At 38.0% G+C, this 19502-nt stretch overlaps 1 protein-coding gene across 7 annotated transcripts in view; it reads right to left on the bottom strand.

The window, feature by feature from the left end:
- The window catches only part of ARFIP1 (ADP ribosylation factor interacting protein 1), a 128175-nt gene that overhangs the window by 73440 nt on the left and 35233 nt on the right, over positions 1-19502 (bottom strand). For all 7 annotated transcript variants that reach the window (XM_029235340.1, XM_029235342.1, XM_029235341.1 and 4 more), the window contains one exon: positions 7247-7348. In XM_029235340.1, the coding sequence (XP_029091173.1) occupies positions 7247-7339 (93 nt within the window). In that variant the 5' untranslated portion in view covers positions 7340-7348. The remainder of the gene's footprint in view (positions 1-7246; positions 7349-19502) is intronic.

Raw genomic sequence — 19502 nt, 5'->3', positions numbered from 1 at the left:
GTATGATTTCTTCCCCCTCAGTATGCTTGTAGGAAGCCTAAGGTTGGTAGTTTCATTCAGATTTGGTGATCTGTAGCTGGACAAAGAGGCCAAGAGTGTGACGGCAGATAAAAGATATATTCAACTAATACAGTACATCCCAACCTACACTTTAGTCTCAGATTTCATTAACTTCTTCATCTCTAATGCCTTTCACCTTTCACTCCCAATTCTACTTAAGCAGCTGGAACTCCCATGGCCACTCTTTGGATCTTGTCACTGCTCAGGAAGCAACACTTCTGGAATCTTAAATCTGATAACTTATTTTATGATCACAATCTCCTCCCATATCTGTTACTCCAGTTGATCAAGACAGCAAATCTCCTGACTTACCTACTTTCATTTTATCAACACACACACACACAAAATCTCAATCTCATTTCTCTCTCTCTCTCTCTCTCTCCAGTTCCCTCTCATTCACTCAACAAACATTTAACAAGAACTTAGAGCATCACTATCTTCTGGCAGTTTACTGTCTATTCTCTTGGTTCCACCCCAACCCCTGCATCTTAGACTAAAGTCTAGATTCTAAGTAGTACTGAAGTTAAGATGTACCAATTTGCATCAAGGAAATGCTGAACTCATTCAAAGACTATCACTATGGAAATGTTTGTATATAACTACATTCAAAACAATTTCTCCTAAATAGTAAAACACTTATCCATGATAGCATTTGTTTATAAAGGTGCAATCTAAAAATTATAATTAAGATACATATGGCTTCGGCTTGTCATTAAAAATTACACTTATTCACAATTTTCAACAGGAATATGAATCCAGAGTTAATTTAATAGATGTATATATAATAAACATATATTTAAAAACTTAATTTGTGGTAATAGTACTAAGAATATATTCTATACTTAAAAAAAGTAAATATTAAAATGAATTTAGATTTGCATGGATTAAACAACCCCTGAAAAACATTTGCCATACCTTTAAAAGGATCTAAGATATACATCTGGTAAAAAAACTGGCCTTAGGAAAAAGCCCTCATCAAATCAACGCTGCCGGGCTTCCCTGGTGGCGCAGTGGTTGAGAGTCCGCCTGCCGATGCAGGGGACGCGGGTGCGTGCCCCGGTCCGGGAGGATCCCACATGCCGCGGAGCGGCTGGGCCCGTGAGCCATGGCCGCTGAGCCTGCGCGTCCGGAGCCTGTGCTCCGCAACGGGAGAGGCCACAACAGTTGAGAGGCCCGTGTACCGCAAAAAAAAAAAAAAAAAAAATCAATGCTGCCAATGACAGAGCTACTAAATTTCTCAGACAACGCAGAAGCATTATACTGTACCACCATATAGTATGGGGAAACTGTCATCAGATGCTACTCAAGCTCTAGGATAGGATGGCTGAAGTAGGAATTATGTTAAACTTAAGTCATACTGAAACCCATTCTTTCACTGAACTACTGTGAACCATAAGCTGTGCAGTGCACACATGCCGTCTCTGCCATAAACAGAGTGATTCCAAGCTCTTGGGAAAAGCAGATAAATAAATGGACAGTTACGACATTAAGGTGAGGAGAGGAAATATGTTCTAAAAAGGGTTCTTATAATTTCTATTCTTATATTCTTTCCCAAGTCTTCTTTAGACTGCTAAAGCATGTCATCCAGACTAATAAGTACAGGGGAATGGAGAAACTACTTAGTTTAACAAAAGAATTAAAGAGTAAAAGAAAAATAACAATAAAAACTTCCAAAACAATAAAACTTCCAACAGCTACAACAGTGATGACCATGATGCATGTGGAAAATTAAGGACAAAAGATGTGTCAAGTCTAAGAGTACAATATCTCTTCCTGTTGTTCCATGGAAGTCTAGAAACCGTATTTCTAGTCCTGGTTCTAACATTTGTTCATTCATTCACTAAACATTTAATGAAAGCCTGATTATCTATTATGTGCCAGCAATGCTGCCAGGCCCTGGAGATAAGGTAATGAATGAGCATTCTTGCCCACACTGTACTTACAGTCAATCACATAAGCTTTTGGTACAGCGAGTTAATATGGGTAATTCCATCACAACCTCAGGGTCCCTTTTCCTCAGTTGTAAAATAAAGTAGTGAGACACAGGGATCTTCAAGGTATTCCTACTGGATTAAAATCCTGTGATTTAACTCAAAACTTGTAGATCAGGAGTATTTAAAACACAGGGAACCTAAGGATCCACCTGCAAGGTTCAAGGGATCCTAAACTCCTTCAAATTGAACACAAGATTTGGTAGCTTTGTGTATATATAGGTTTTTCTAGAGAAAAGGTCTATAGGTGGAAAAACCTAAATTATGAATTTTAGTTTTGGGCCTACCACAGGAAAAGTTTTATTTTAGCTATATTTACTAAGGTAATTTCTCTAAATCTGCCAAATATAACTTAATTCACAAGAAGTTTCAACTTAATTCACAAGGAGCTAATATTCACTTCTTTAACTCATGGTACAAATTGCACATTTCTAACCTAATATTTTGACCAGCACTATAACAGAATAAATTATAAATAATATGCAGTTCATAAGTAAAAGAGTAATTTGTATTCTTTAGAGATTAAACTTTACTACTCTATAAAAAATAACAATTACTTTTTATCTAGAAGCAAAAATATTTTTGCTGTAAAGAACTGAGATAATACTAAGATTATTATCCTATCCTCTCTACGTATAGCTGTTGCCCCTCATCTTAATAAAAAAAGTAACAAACCTTGAAACATTAACACGTTAAGCTGCTGCCAGGGAATTTCTAGGACAAATTCTCCCAGTACATTCTCTATTTCAATGTGAATATTGAGTTAAAGTCCACCAGAGCCTCTCGTAGTAGGAGACTAAGAAGGGAAATCAAATGAAAAATGAAACATCGGCAGTGAGACACACAAAGGAGAACACAATCATTTACAATTTCACTGCCTGGGCCACAGTGACGCCAACTGGCCAGCCAAGTTATGACAACTTAATAAGCCATCATCTTAATTTCATACAAGACTTTATACTTTTTAAAATGCATTATGCAGTATGCATTAAATAAAAGCCATTATATGATTTTATTTCATTTTTTCAATATTTTTTATTGAAGTATAGTTGATTTACAATGTTGTGTATTGTATGATTTTAAACATCAAATATGTATAAAAGATGTATATTAGTAAAATACCCTTAGTTATGAGCTAGTTTCTCATGAAATCTCTTTATTTGTCTATATAATGCTAAGCAGAGCAGTACATTATTCACAATTTCCTTATGAACCTTTATCTATATTAAAAGAGAAATATGAATATGACGTTAAATACAATTTCCCTTTTATTGCTCAGGAAAATAAAGGAGTATGCCAAAATGTAGGTAAATATATGCCTAACAGATCTTGAGTGTAATTTATTTAAAACAGTCAAAAGATGCTTTTGAAATACTGTTTTCACTCATAGTAAAAGGGATCACATAGCCAAGTTTTATTCTAAAGAATATTAAATATGTAAGAAACTCTTACATATTTATATATATATGATATATATTGTATATATTGTATATTGTATATATATACTGTATATATTTCAAGTATCTTGAAAAGATACTTCAATATATATATGATATATATTGTTCATAAGAGCAGCTACAAAGAGAAACAAGTTTTATGATGTTGAATTTCTTTAGGGAGGTAAAGTGGGGTGTACTGTTTGAAGTGGATTATTGCTTCTAAGGAGTCTTGCCTACTGGTAAAGTTCACATCCAATAAGAGGAGAGCTCCAGAACAACATTTCCTTTTTTCCTTCTTTACCCCTCAATAGAAAATGAAATAACATTATAGGGGAATCTCCAAAAAGAGAACTAAACATTAAATAAGAAGTAAACTTACAAAGCAGCAAGTTAACTGGCTTTGACTGCATAAGCAAAGAACTTATACAGATATATAACAATTTAATTCACTTCACTCTAATAAGACTCTATTCTAAAGTTAAAATTTGAAAGGATTAAAGAAAACTTTTCAGTACTACTCAAAGGCAATAAAGGTTCTTAACTAAAACTCATGAATAGGTTTAAGGTACAAAGCAACCCTGCAGAAGAATGAAGCTGGTGGAATTAACTACCAGGTATCACGGTTGAAGCTAGTATTGCTCCAGACTTAATTACTCTAATAAGTAAGTAGGTAAGATAGTGTGGTATTATTGCAAGGATAGACAAAAAGACCGAGAAATAAAACAGCCCAGCAGCAGAGCCACACATCTACGATCACCTGATTAACAGCAACGGCCCCTATGTGGGAAAGGATAGTCTTTTCAACAAATGATGAAAATCACATGCATATGAGAAAAGAAAATGCAACTTGACCCCTACATCATGCCATACACAAAATTCAAGACGAATCACAGACCTATGTGTAAGAAGTAAAACAGTAAAACTTTTAGAAGAAGGTAGAGTATCTTCATGATACTGGGATAGGCAAAGATTTCTTAGAAGGGTCACAAAAATCATTAAAGGGAAAGAAACACTAATAAATTGGACTTCATTAAAATTAAGTTTTGCTCATCTAAAGATACCATTAATAGAGTACAAAAGCAAGTTACAGACTGGAGGTAAACATCTGCAATACACACATCCATACAAATGACTTATACCCAGAACATATAAAGAACTCCTACAAATGCATTAGAAAAAGGCATATACTTAATAGAAAAACGGGCAAAGGACTTGAAAAGATACTTCATAAAGGATAATATTCAAATAGTCAATAATAATAATCTGAAAATATGCTCAACATCATTAGTCATCAGGGGGATGCATGTTAAAACCACAATAAGATAACCATTATGATTCCATCAGAATGGCTAAAATTTAAAAGTATGACAATACCAAAAATTGGTAATGATGTGGAATAACTACAATACTTATTCACTGCTGTCAGGATTGTCAGCTGGTTTGACCACTTGGCAAACCAGGTGACAACATCTACCAAACCCAAACATCACCATGACTTGGCAATTTCACTCAGGGTATATACTCAACAGAAATAGGTGATTACATACACCAAAAGACCTGCATAAGAATGGTCACAGCAGCTTTATTCATAATAGGCACAGGCTGGAAACAACCTAGGTATCCAAACTGAAGAATGGATATACAAATCGTGGTGTATTGACACAATGGAAAACTATATTACAATGAAAAAGAATTAAATACTGCCAAAGCAACAACAACAATATTATAGACATAATGTTGAGTGAAAGCCAGTCAGAAAAGAGTACACACTGTATGATTCCATTCATATGCAGTTCAGGAAGAGTCAAAAGCAATCAATGACAACAGAATTATAGCAGTAATTATCCTGGAAGGGAGGGAGGTATATTGCTTAGAAGAGGGCAAGAGGGAGCTAGGTAAGGCAGGACCTCGAAATGTTCTACTTCTTGATGTGGGTAGTGGTTCTGTTGAGCTTTACACTTAACATTTGTGCTTTTTACTATGTATAAGCTATAGCTCAAAAAAAAAAAAAAGAACAGGCTTAAGATGGAAGATGGCAGGTGAATCCCCAAAATAATGCAGCATTTTGTATGTGTTGCATTTTTCTCAAAGGTTTCATTACACTATTAAGAGTATCAACTCCCTGGCGGCAGGTATTTCTGTCATTTTTGTTGTGATGATATCCCCAATGCCTGGTATACAACAGACACTCAATAAATGTTTGCAGAATAAATTCACAAAAAGGAACTGTTACCAAAAATAAGATGAAGCAATCATTAACTAAAATCCTGGTATAACAAATTATTTGAATAGAAGTTTATAAAGTAATTGGTAGACTGTCTAATGATGGTAACTTGAGTCTCCTTAATATCCAAGTGTGTCTTAGTGTTTTCAAATACCAGAAAGTGAAAATTTCCTTTGAGTGCTCAGAATTTAAGTCTTTCTTCTGTCAGTCACCGTATATTGGGCCATGGATGCCTAGAAACCGAGTTAAAACACTTGCAATTAAAATAAACATATCCCAAGCTTGAAAACACATTTGTTTCTTCCAAAGGACTACTGAGCCAAAAATAAGTGAAATTCAGTGGAATTTTCTAAAAATCCATTAAAGTGATCTATCTAAAACAGTAGTTTTCAACCAGAGGCAAGTTTTTCCCTACCCTTGACATTTGGCAACATCTGGAAACATTTCTGCTTGTCACAACTGGAGGGTGCTACTGGCATCTACTAGGAGGAGGCCAGGGATCCAGCTAACCACCTTACATGCACAGGCCAACCCTCCACTAAGGAATTTACCTGGCCCAAAATGTAGATAATGCTAGGAATGAGAAATCCTGATCTAAAATATCACCTTCTGTTAAACTAAAATAAAGAATTTTATTCTTAAAACATATGAAGTAAAAAGAGTCCTATTTAAGCTGTAAAATAATTCAAGTATCTTTCAACCAATACCTTTTCAAGAATATGAAACTATATTTTTAAAGTTATTTAAAGTTGTACACATGTATCAAATGTCATAAAAAGGGATGTTTAATTCAAGTATCTCCAGAAATGATAACCATCATTATCATTTCTAGGACTATATTAGGCATATAACTTATTTTAATCTCATTTAATATTAATATCCCCATGAAAATAAGATCTCATTTAGAGAGATTAGAAAACAACAACTAGAAGAGATTAAGTAAATATCTGCCCAAGGTTACACTGCTAGGAATAGCACAGCTGAAATTTGAACCCACATTATCTCTACACCCATGATGCTTCCATTAAAATGCATTAAATGTCAATTTCAAATGCACAGCAGATCAAAATTAAACACACCCCAAGTTTCATTTTCCACTGAGTCAAATATGCCATTTTAGAAAGTAACGGCCAAGTCAAGAGAAGCCTACTTAGGAATTATGTACTAAGAAAAGAGATAAGATAGTGCCAGTTTTTTAAAGGATGATCTATAGTTAATATTTTTTCTTATCACAAGTAAAATGAAGTCATTTTCTTAAAGTTATATGCCAAAATCATCAGATATACTCTTGTTCTGGTCATGTAATAAAGCTGCAGATAGTAACGTCAAAGCCTAAATGCTTTACTGGCCTGGAGCTCATTCTTGACAAATCACTAACACGACCCACCCAGTCATCCCTCCATAATAACATTGGATGCCTGGCATTTCAGCCTATCTAAGAACATATTCCTATATTAAACTCTATTACTTTTGTCTCAGCTTTAAGGGCTTATCATGATTCTCTGTATTAAGAGACAGAAAAGTGTTCTTACCCTATTAAAGCCATGTTCATGAGAGTCATCAACTTCTCCATTACTAGTCACTGGAATTTCTGCTGCTGAATTTTTTGGAGATTCTTGAGCCATAGTAGACTCCTAAAAAAAGGAGGAAAGAAATAGTCATAAATAACACCAAATCATAAAAGGCAAACATTCAAAAGACTATATTCATGTTTATAGCACTTAAAAGCCATCATTATAGCCCTTTTTAAAAATAATTACAACCTACCTAATCCTTATGAAATAAACATGATACTAATATAATAAAAAACACATCTGGCCTTTAAAACTGCATTCAACTTAGATTTCTTGATCGTATTGTAGGTACCAGGGGGCAATATCCTTACCTTGTAAATAGTACAAATGACACAAAAATCAAAAAATGCAAATAATATCTTAGTATGACTGAAAATAGTTTTGACTTTACAGGCTGCCTGAAAGATTCTTGGATCTACAGGCCACACTTTGAAAAACACTGGTATAGACAAATTTAACCAATCTTTAGTGAAACTTGTTATGTGCAAGACACTCTACTAGATTCTAGAGAATATTAAAAAAAAAAAAGATAAGCTGGGCACTGCTCTGGGGGAAAGTACCACTGCCTCAGTTTGGGAGACTGACTGGACGCTTCAGTAAATACCTAGAACAGTAAGTATCTGCCCCTCTTCCTTTTGGATCCTCTAAAACCAAACCTTTTGGAATAGTTGTAGATTGGATAAATCCTACGGTCTTCCCATGCCACATTTCCATTTCCTGGCAGCTCTAGAAGTGTTCTGCTTCCCATAGGTTCACATTTATATTACACTTCTACTCCTTATACAAACCTCTTTTTCTTTACCATGACAAACTTTATACATAGTGATGTTTCTAATGTCTGACACAAAATTTCATAGACTACCTCTACATCTTTGTATTCCCAGGGCAACAGAATACAAATCTAAGCAAATAAATTAATACATTCCCTTTCAGTAAAGTCAGGTCCTTGAGGACAGAGACAGTCATAGACATCTCTGTATCATTAGAGATTAGCCCAGGGTTCTCAATAAATGTTTACTGAATAGAAAGGATACGAGCTACATCAAAAGTCTGATTTGTAGTTATGAAGGTGTTAAAATGATCATTATGTTCCACCCTCACTCTCTCCCTTGTCCCACCCATTGAGCATATACTCACACATGCGTTACTTCTTATGGATATCACTGCAGTAAAACAAACCAAGGGGAAATGTCGAAATAGCAAAACAAAAAAAGTGAATTACCAAGTATCTCAAAATCAGTGTACTTTAATTATATGGAGACAGTTTTAATAAAAGACTAAAATATCAAACTGAACTTGGTTAAGCCAATGAAAAGAGAACTTTTATAATAAGGCAAAATCCTGTTAATATCACTTAAAACATTTCCCAGAAAACTCAGTTATTTCCTTGCATTCCTAAATATCTTATTAAAAAAATACTGGTTTAAAAAATGCCGTATTTCACAGTTCACCTTACCACAGGCCTGAAACTAGTGAGGGAATTAATAAACTGAACATCTCATGTAAGACTTGAAAATCAAAAAAAAAAATTCAGAGAGAAGATTTCAAAAGTTCAAGAGGGGAAAACAAAAACTTCTCTGCTTTAGATTGGATTCTGGGGGAAGGGTCTCTGAATGCAGTGAGTGAAGGTAGTAAGACTGGACAGAGCTGCAATGCTGTTGTCACATCATAGGCCTTGGCCAATCGTATATGGAGCACTGAAGCTGAGATGGCTCTTTAAAGTTGTTCCAAATTAAGGGAAGGGGGCCAGGCCTTTGTACCCCCGCATCCCTACCCCTGGTTATTAGATGCAGGCTATCCCCTGGACAGGGGTATAATCGTGCACAAGGCAGTACTCTTTGGCAGAGGCAATTCCTGGGGAGACTCAGCTATGAGCCCTCAGCAGGCATCACTCCTGGAAGGACAGCCCTGGTCCTAAAGGAGGTAACTGAGCCCCTCACCATAGCATCCACTATATCTTCCTTATTATTATTCTAAAGCAGTATCTACTTTAAAAGGATTTGAAATGTCTTATTTAAATTATATCTGGCTACTTTTATGCATATATTTACAGACTTTCACTGATCTCTACTAAGACAAACTGTCTCTTTCACAGTCCCCAATTAAGGGGTGGCTCCTGATTGAACCAAAGAAGAACCCCTGACACAAGGCCTCGCAAGCTACAGGTTTCAAGATAAGGCCGGGTTAGAAAACCACTGCCCAACAGAGGAAAGAGGAATTTCCTGAGCTAATCCAGACTCTTTCAGGTTTGAGTTGGGGATGCTGAGCGAATCAGTCAACTAGGGTACTGGGAAGACAAATGAAAGCACAAGAAGAGCAAAGAGTAGAATTATTTTGATGAAAAGTCACAGCTTAAAAATTCACAAACTCTACTTGACAAGTGTTATCAAACTCGTCAGTTTGTTGACAAAGTGTTATCTGTATCTAGATCTTCCTCTGTTTCTAAATTATGACCTTATGAAAATCTTGGTTTTTTTTATTATGGTAAAAAACGTGCAACGTAAAATCTACCATCTTAACCATTTCTAAATGTATAGTTCAGTAGTGTTATGTATAGTATTCTCAATGCTGTGCAATCTCCAGAACTTCTTCATCTTGCAAAACTGAAACTCTACACCCATTAAACAACTCTCCATTCCCCTCCCCCACTCCCCCAGAGCCCTTGGCAAGCATCATTCTACTTTTTATTTCTATGAATTTGACTGTTCTGAATACCTCATACCAATGGAATCATATAGTATTTGACTTTTTATGACTGGCTTATCTCACTTTACATAATGTCCTCAAGATTCATCCATGTTGGACATATGTCAAAAGTTCCTTTTTTTTTTTTTTTTGGTACGCGGGCCTCCCACTGCCGTGGCCTCTCCCGCCGCGGAGCACAGGCTCTGGACGCGCAGGCCCAGTGGCCAAGGCTCACGGGCCCAGTGGCTCCGCGGCATGTGGGATCCTCCCGGACCGGGGCACGAACCCGGGTCCCCTGCATCGGCAGGTGGACTCTCAACCACCGCGCCACCAGGGAAGCCCCCAATTTGTCTATTTTTACTTTTGTTGCCAGTGCTTTTGATGTCATATTCAGGAAATCTTTGCCAAATCCACTATCATAAGCTTTTCTTCTAAGAGTTTTATACTTATAGGTCTTCGATACATTCTGGCGCTGGTTTTGTGTATGGTATAAGACAGGGTCCAACTTGCATGTTGATATCCAGTTTTCCCAGCGCCATTTGTTGAAGAGACTTTCTTTTTTCCATTGAAGGGTCTCAGCATCTTGGCTTCTATTGAGATCCCTACTTTGCTCACTGCCACTGCCTCCTTACAATATACCCAGCTTACTTGAGGCTACTGGAGTTAAGTTTCTGCTCCTTGTGGTTAAGAGATGTACAGACACTAGGTATTTGGTCTCTAATCCAATCAGGAAGATTAAGATCTAGCTATCTAAATAATCATCACTCTTCCAAATTGTAAAATATGCTCTTACTTTCTTCCTCCTAAAAATAGCTGGTGATTCAACAGGTATTTACTATCTTCTAGGCAATATGCATGGGATGAAATAGAAACAGAAATCAGATCTTAGGCTTCTAGGAACTAGAAGTATTGGTAAAAAATAATTACAGTACAGTGTGGTGAGCACTCAGAGGGAAGACTTAATCAGAGGTGATATTTAAGCTGAATCTTATAGGATGACAGATGGGGACACAGTAAAGGAGAGATTCTAAATAGAAGGAATAACAGGAGCAGAATAGAAAGAGTCTAGTATATTCTAGAAACTGCAACTAAAGCAATTTGGGTAGAATGGTGATTATTCTTTCATACATTCATCGGTTCTACTAATTTATTGAGCTCTCTCATGTGCCAGGCACAATCAGGTACTCAGGGTAGAGTGGTGAACAAAACAGACCAAACTCCCTACCCTCAAAGAGCTCATATCCTAGTTGGGGAAAACAAATAAATAAATACACATGTTATACAGTCATAATTGCTAACGGGCATGTGTTCATGAATGTGCTGCTTTAAATAAGGTAGTCAGGGAAAACCTCAGAAGAGGTATCATATTTTTGTGAGAACTGAATAAAGTGAGGGAGTGAGCCATAAAGATATCCGGGAGTCCAGAATCCCAGGCAGAAGAAATAGTAAATACAAAGACGAGGAGGTGGGAACATGCTCAGCTTTTCAAGGAACAAGAAGAAGGCCATGCAGCTTGCGGGCCAGAGGAGAACAGAAGGAAATGTCAGAGAGGCAGCGAAGGGCGAGAACATGTGCAGCTTTAAAGACCATAATAAGAACTTTGGATTTTATTCTTAGTGAAATGAGAAGCCACTTGAAGGTTTGAACGTAAGAGTGAAATGACCTGACTTATGTTTAAAAAGAATCACTTTTTTCCTGCTGTGTTGCATTAAACTATAAGTGAGCAAAGGCAGAAGCAAGAAGAACAATTTAATGGAATAATCTAAGCAAGAGATAAATGGTAGCTTGGAGTAAGGTGACAGTGGCTGAGGAGGTAAGAAGTGGTTAGATTCTAGGCATATTCTGAAGGTAGAACCAATTGGAATTCCTTACAGACAGACGTGAAAGATGGGAAGAAGAGAGGTGAAGGACAACTACAGAGGTTTTTGGCCTGAACAGCTGGGAAGGTGGAATTGCTGTTAATAGATCTGGGCAAGACTTGGGGTGGAGCACAACATAGAGAAAATAGCTAAAGTTTAGTGTAGGACATATTAAGGTTTATGTGGATAAGGTTACTAGGCTCTTGGATATATGAGCCTGAGTCCAGAAGAAAGCTTGAAGCTGGGGATAAGAAATTTAGAAGTCATCAGTGTGTAGATGACATTAAAATCCCTTGGATTGGATAAGATCACCTAGAACAGGGGTCAACAAACATTTTCTATAAAGGGCCAAATAGCAAACATTTTAGGCTCTGTGAGCTGTAAGGTCTCTGTTATAACTACTCAACTCTGCTGTTATAGCCCAAAAGCAGACACAGGCAATACATAAATGACTAGGCATGGATTTGGCTTGACCTCTGATCTAGAAAGTTGATGTAGATAGAAAAGAGAGGTTTGTAGACTGAGCTCTAGGACATCCCAATATTTGGACATGGGAGGAACTAGCAAAGGAAACTTATAAGGGATGGCAAGCAGGGTAGGAGGAAAACCACAATAGGAGGCTTCCGAGGACAGGTTTCTGCTTCTGGAACTAATGGACTAAGCCCCTATACTAAACCTCCCCAACCCTGCACAGAAAACAACTGTAAAAGCTGAACACAATTTAAAAAGCAATTAATTGAAACCACTGGAGAGTAAAGAGACTCTGGTGGAGAGCACATGCTTGCTTGGAGGAGGGGAGATAGGGAGCTATGCAAGCAAGTTTCCATCTCCTTGGCTTTTAGCCTAAAACTAAATCCTATCTATGCTGTGCGCCCGGTAGCTGCCAGAGCATCCAGGGGAAAACTAGTCCTGAGTTGGGGAAAAGTTAAGCTCACAAAAGTAAAAGGTATAGGGGAATCCTGAAAAGGAAAGATCCAGAAAGGGGATTCCCAAACTCTGTCTACTCACATCTCTAACCCCTCAAGGTACCGGCACAGAACAGACTCGACTGAGCTCACCTAAAGCCAAAAGACCTGAATTGAGACCAGAGCTGCCAGAAGTAAAAAACAAAGAAACTAAGAGGGTAGATACAAAATCAACCACATCAATAATGGCATTAAATATTATTGGACTAAACATTTTAGTTAAAAGGCAGAGATTGTCAGAGTGGAATTTTTATTATTATTTTTGGCCATGCCACACATCTTGCAGTATCTTAGTTCCCCAACCAGGGATTGAACCTGGGCCCTCGGCAATGAAAGTGCAAAGTCCTAACCGCTGGACCATCAGGGAATTACCTGGATTTTTTTTTTAAATGACCCTACTATCTTCTATCTATGAGAGATGCACTTTAAAGCCAAAGGTATAAATAGATGGAAAATAAATGGATGGAGAAAGATACACCACGCAAAGAGTAGGCATAAGAAAGTTGGCATGGTTTTACTAATATCTGATAAAATAGGGTTTTTTTTAAGTATTACCAAAGATAGAGATGTTTCATAATGATAAAATGATCAATTCATCAGGAATATGTAACAATCATAAATGTGTATGTTGGTTCCAATAATAGAGCTTCAAAATAAATGAAACAAACATTGACTGAATTAAAAGGAGAAACAGACAACTCCACAATCATCTTTGGAGACTTTACCACCACTCTTACAGCAATTGAAAGAACAACTAGACAAAGAAAACTGGCATAGACATAGAAGATCTGAACACCATCAGCCACCCTGACTAATATTTATGGAATAGGAAACTTAATAATGTCAGAATACATATTATTTTCACACAAACATGATGTATTTAGCAAAACAGGTCATATTTGGTGCCGTAAAACAAGACTCAATAAATTTTAAAAGAGTGAAATCATATAGAGAATGCTCTATGACCACAGTGGAATTTCATTACAATCAATCCATAGAGATATGCAGGAAACCCCCAAAATTTGGAAATTAAATAACACATCTAAAAAATTAATGTGAAAAGGAAGAAACCACAAGAGAAAGAAAATATTTTGAACTGAATGATAATGAAAACATAACATAGCAATATTTGTGCGATGCACCTAAAGCAAAGCTTAGAGAGAAATTTATAGCTTTAAATGCTTATATTTGAATAGAAGGAAGATCTTAAACCAACAATCTAAGATTGTACCTTAAGAAAACAGAAAAAGAGCAAATTAAACCAGAAGACGTAGGAAGGAAATAATAATAAAGACCAAAAATCAAGGAAATAGATGGTAGGCAGTAGAAAAACTGGCTCGCATACTTCAAAAAGCTTAAGCTCATGAAAAATAAAAGTAGATGAACTGTTGCAGATAAAAGGAGACAAGATAAATGTCAGCTAAATACAATATACAATATGGACTGGATCACAAAACAGGAAAAAAATAGCTATAAAGGATATTACTGGAACAACTGTGGATTGAATAATAGTACTGTATCAATTTCCTAAATAATTTTCTAATTTTGATAAAAGTACTGAGATTATATAAGAAAAAGTCCTTGTTCTTAGGAATAAAGGGACATGATGTCTGCAAATCACTCTCAAATGGTTGAAAAGAGAAGAAACTATATATATATATATATATATATATATATAAAGAGAAAACATTAAAGTAAATGGGACAAAACAATGACTGGTGAATCTGGGTAAAGAGTTTAAGTTTTCTGTATGAAATTTTATCAAAATTTAAAGTTTGAAAAATAAAAATAACAAAAGAGGCTAGAAAAGTATGCAGGAGACTATCATGATGGACTTTATAAATGCCAGACCAAGAAGTGTGGACTTCTCCTAAAAGGGATAAGGGAGAAAGAAGCAGAAGAATCTGACCAATTTATTTTAGAGGACAGTCTGGTAGGAGGTTAGACTGAAGGGAAAGAAGGAAAGACTAGAAGTAGAAGAACTATTTAGGAGGTATTTTACAGTCCAAGTAAGAAATAATAAAGATCTAAATTAAGGTTGTGGGAATGGAAAAAGGTAGATTCAAGAGTTCTTTAGGAGGTAAAGCAAGAGACAGAGTGACTAGATTGTGGGGGATCAAGAAGGGGGAGGAATGTAGGATAACCCATGCCCCCTCCCTGCCCCCTACCCAATTTTTGGCTTGGGCAAGGAGAAAGACGAACATGTCACTCACCAAAGGGTAGAGCAAAGTCCTGAGAGGCACAGACTGTTTCATCCATAAATGCCAATGATTTTCAACCCTCTCTGAATCTTAGAACTACCTGGGGAACTTAAAGTTTTAAAAGTTCACCAGGTGATTCCAACGTGTAGCTAATTGAGAACGACTGCTATAAGCAGGCACTAGACTCTTTAAACAAACAACCAAACATAAAACTTTAGTATCGGGGAGGATCTACAAGTCATTCAGTTCAACTTGTCACGCAGATTAAAACCACAAATCAGATACTATCGTACACCCATTAGAATGGCCAGATTTAGAAAGACTGACAAAACCAAGTGTTAGCAAGTATGTGGATTCTCATACATTGCTGGTGCAAGTAAAAATTGGTAAAAGCACTGTGGAAAACTTTTTGGCAGTATTTAACTATTAAAGTTAAACATATGCCTATCCTATGACCCAGCAACTCCACTCCTAGGAAATATACCCAAGAAACATAGTGCATGTGTCCATCATAAAACAAATACAAGAATATTCATAGCAGCTTTATCCAAAATAGCTAAAAACTGGAAACAACCCAAATGTCCATCAACGGTAGAATGGATAAAGAAGCTGTAGCATAATCATACAAAGGAACGCTACACAGCAATAAAACAGAACTGCGGCTATTAAAAACAAAAAATCTCACAGACAATGTTGAGCCAATGAAGCCAGGCCCAAAGAGTACATACCATACGATTCAATTCAAAAAGAAAACCAATAAGGAACGATGACTGTAGGCAGAACAGTGGTAATCTTGGTGTGAGGAAGTACTCAGTCATGACCTTGACTTTCGGTTTCGTTTCTGCATGGAAGGAGCTTGGGAGCCACCAATTCATTCTAACAACAAGTAAGAAGCTGAAGAGATTAAAAAGTCAACAACTCTTCTTGGATTCGTAAAAGGGGGGACACAGGGCACACCGCTACTCCCAAAATTGGAGAGACAGGCAAATGCAGGGAGCCATGGCTCACCACAGCAAAAAACACCTCAGGAACCAGTGCTGGGGTAGGAAAACCTGAACTGTAATCGATGAGCTGCTGGAGGCTCAGTGTGGACAACTGTGAGAATTAAAGACTCCAAGGGGACCCAGTCATAAGCAGGGTCCCACAATATTGAGTTTTGCTTCCACGAGCCAGACCAGGTTACCCCTGCAAATATCGCAGAAAAACCCCCTCATCCTTCCAGCAAGTGGTGGAGAATTGAAACCATTTTGAAATACACCAAGCACTCTGTTCTTAACAAGGCCTACCCTCAGGAGAAACCAGAACCTAACCTGCTTGGGTAAAACCAGCACCTAACAGAGATGAGGAAGGGAAATACCCAAACCCAGCACACTCTTAACTATCCTGTCCCACCTAAGGGGAGGACAGAAAAACTGAGAAATGCTTGTGAAGTTCATAATCCAGAGGCACAGGCTCACTAAAAGACTGAGACCTAATCATAGGACTATACAGTGCTTCCCTCCTCCCACACCTTACCCAGATATTGCTAAAGGCCTATTTACAGCAGTTCCTTTTACCTGATACATCATGGCTGACTATAAAGGAAAAAATTACAAGGCTTCCAAAGGCAAAAAAACACAATTTGAGATCACAGAGCAAGCATCACAATCAGAAATGGCAGGGACGTTGGAATTATCAGACCAGGAATTTAAAAACAACTATGATTAATATGCTAAGGGCTGTAATGGATAAAGTAGACAGCATGCATGAACAGACGAGCAACATAAGCAGAGATGTAGAAATCCTAAGAAAGAACCAAAAAGAAATCTAGAGATAAAAATCACTTAATAACAGAAATGAAGAATGCCTTTGATGGGCTTATTAGTAGACTGAACAATGACCTTGGGGTAGGCAAACATTTCTTAGGAAGCAAAAAACATAAACAATAAGAGAAACACTGATAACCTGGACTTCATCAAAATTAAAAACTTCTTTTCAAAAAGACACCATTAAAAAAATGAAAAGGCAAGCCACAGATAGGGAGAAAACAGATGTAAGATATGTATCTGACAAATGACTGGTATTCAAAATATATAAATAAGTCTTAAAATTCAATAAGACAACAAACAACCCAAATAAAATATGGCCCAAAATTTTAACAGACGCTTCACTAAAGAAAACAAATGAATAGCAAGTAAGTGCATGAGAAGATGTTCAACATCACTAATCATCAAGGAAATGCAATTTAAAGCTACAAGAAGATACAACTATATACCCAATACAGTGGCTAAAGTTTAAAAAGACTGACAATACCAAGTGTTGGTAAAGAGTAACTGGAATTTGCATACACTGCTGGAGGAAATGTAAAAAACTACTTCACTTTGGAGAACTGTTTAGCAATTTCTTATAAAAGTAAACATACACTTGATCATATCACTCAGTCATTCTGTACCTAAGCATTCACAAGAAAAATAAAAAACAAATGTCCCAAAGAGACCTGTATATGTGTATTCATAGCAGCTTTACTCTTAAGAGCCCAAAACTAGAAAAAAAAAAAAAGCCCATTAACAGGTTAATGGATAAACAAATTATAGTACATACATATAACGGAATATTCCTCAAGTGAATTACTGATGCATGCAATAACTGTTGATTAATCTCATAATATTATGCTGAGCCAAAAACAGCCAGACACAAAAAGAATACATGCTATATGATTCCATTTATACAGAACTCTAGAACACACAAAATTAATTTATCACAACGAATCAGTTGTTGCCTGGGGAGAGGGGTGGATAGGGGAGGACTGATGGCAAAGGGGCACAAGAAACTTTATCTGTATCTCGATTGTGATTATGGGTTTCCCAAGTTTATACATTTGTCAAAACTCATCGAGGAGGGGAAGATGCCAGAAGAGTAAGACGCGGAGATCACCTTCCTCCCCACCGATACACCAGAAATACATCTACATGTGGAATAACTCCTACAGAACACCTACTGAACGCTGGCAGAAGACCTCAGACCTCCCAAAAGGTAAGAAACTCCCCACGTACCTGGGTAGGGCAAAAGAAAAACGAATAAACAGAGACAAAAGGATAGGGACGGGACCTGCACCAGTGGGAGGGAGCTGTGGAGGAGGAAAGGTTTCCACACACGAGGAGCCCCTTCGCGGGCGGAGACTGCGGGTGGCGGAGGGGGAAAGCTTCGGGGCCGCGGAGGAGAGCACAGCAACAGGGGTGCGGAGGGCAAAGCGGAGAGATTCCCGCATTGAGGATCAGTGCCGACCGGCACTCACCAGCCAGAGAGCTTGTCTGTTCACCCGCCGGGGAGGGGCGGGGCTGGGAGCTGAGGCTCAGGCTTCAGGGAGAGGTCGGAGTGCAGGGAGAGGACTGGGGTTGGCGGTGTGAACACAGCCTGCAGGGGGTTAGTGCACCACAGCTAGCTATGAGGGAGTACAGGGAAAAGTCTGGATCTGCCAAAGAGGCAAGAGACTTTTTCTTCCCTCTTTGTTTCCTGGTGCGCAAGGAGAGGGGATTAAGAGCGCTGCTTAAAGGAGTCCAGAGATGGGCGCGAGCCGCGGCTAAAAGCACGGACCCCAGAGACGGGCATGAGATGCTAAGGCTGGTGCTGCCGCCACACCTGCGAGCACAGGTCACTATTCACACCTCCCTTCCGGGGAGCCTGTGCAGCCTGCCACTGCCAGGGTCCCGGGATCCAGGGACAACTTCCCCGGGAGAACGCACGGCTCACCTCAGGCTGGTGCAACGTCACACCAGCCTCTGCCGCCGCAGGCTCGCCCCGCACTCCGTACCCCTCCCTCCCCCCAGCCTGAGTGAGCCAGAGTCCCCGAAGCAGCTGCTCCTTTAACCCCGCCGTCCTGTCTGAGCGAAGAACAAACGCCCTCCGGCGACCTACACGCAGAGGCGGGGCCAAATCCAAAGCTAAGCCCTGGGAGCTGTGAGAACAAAGAAGAGAAAGGGAAATCTCTCCCTGCAGCCTCAGAAGCAGCGGATTAAAGCTCCACAAACGACTTGATGTACCCTGCGTCTGTGGAATACATGAATAGACAATGAATCATTCCAAATTGAGGAGGTGGACTTTGAGAGCAAGATTTATGATTTTTTCCCCTTTTCCTCTTTTTGTGAGTGTGTATGTGTATGCTTCTGTGTGAGATTTTGTCTGTATAGCTTTGCTTCCACAATTTGTCCTAGGGTTCTATCCGTCCGTTTATTTTTAATAATTTTTTTCTTAATAATTATTTATTTTAATAACTTTATTTTATTTTACTTTATCTTCTTTCTTTCCTTCTTTCCTTGCTTCCCTCCTTTAGACAACGAATCATCCCAAATTGAGGAGGTGGACTTTGAGAGCAAGATTTACGATTTTTTTCCCCTTTTCCGCTTTTTTGAGTGTGTATGTGTACGCTTCTGTGTGAGACTTTCTCTGTATAGCTTTGCTTCCACCATTTGTCCTAGAGTTCTTTCCGTCCATTTTTATTTTTTTTAAATTTTTTCTTAATAATTAT

Source organism: Monodon monoceros, unplaced genomic scaffold (genome assembly GCF_005190385.1).
Source record: "Monodon monoceros isolate NGI ecotype Baffin Bay Population unplaced genomic scaffold, NGI_Narwhal_1 Super_Scaffold_20, whole genome shotgun sequence".
Lineage (NCBI taxonomy): Eukaryota > Metazoa > Chordata > Mammalia > Artiodactyla > Monodontidae > Monodon > Monodon monoceros.
This window is presented reverse-complemented; position numbering and strand designations above follow the sequence as displayed.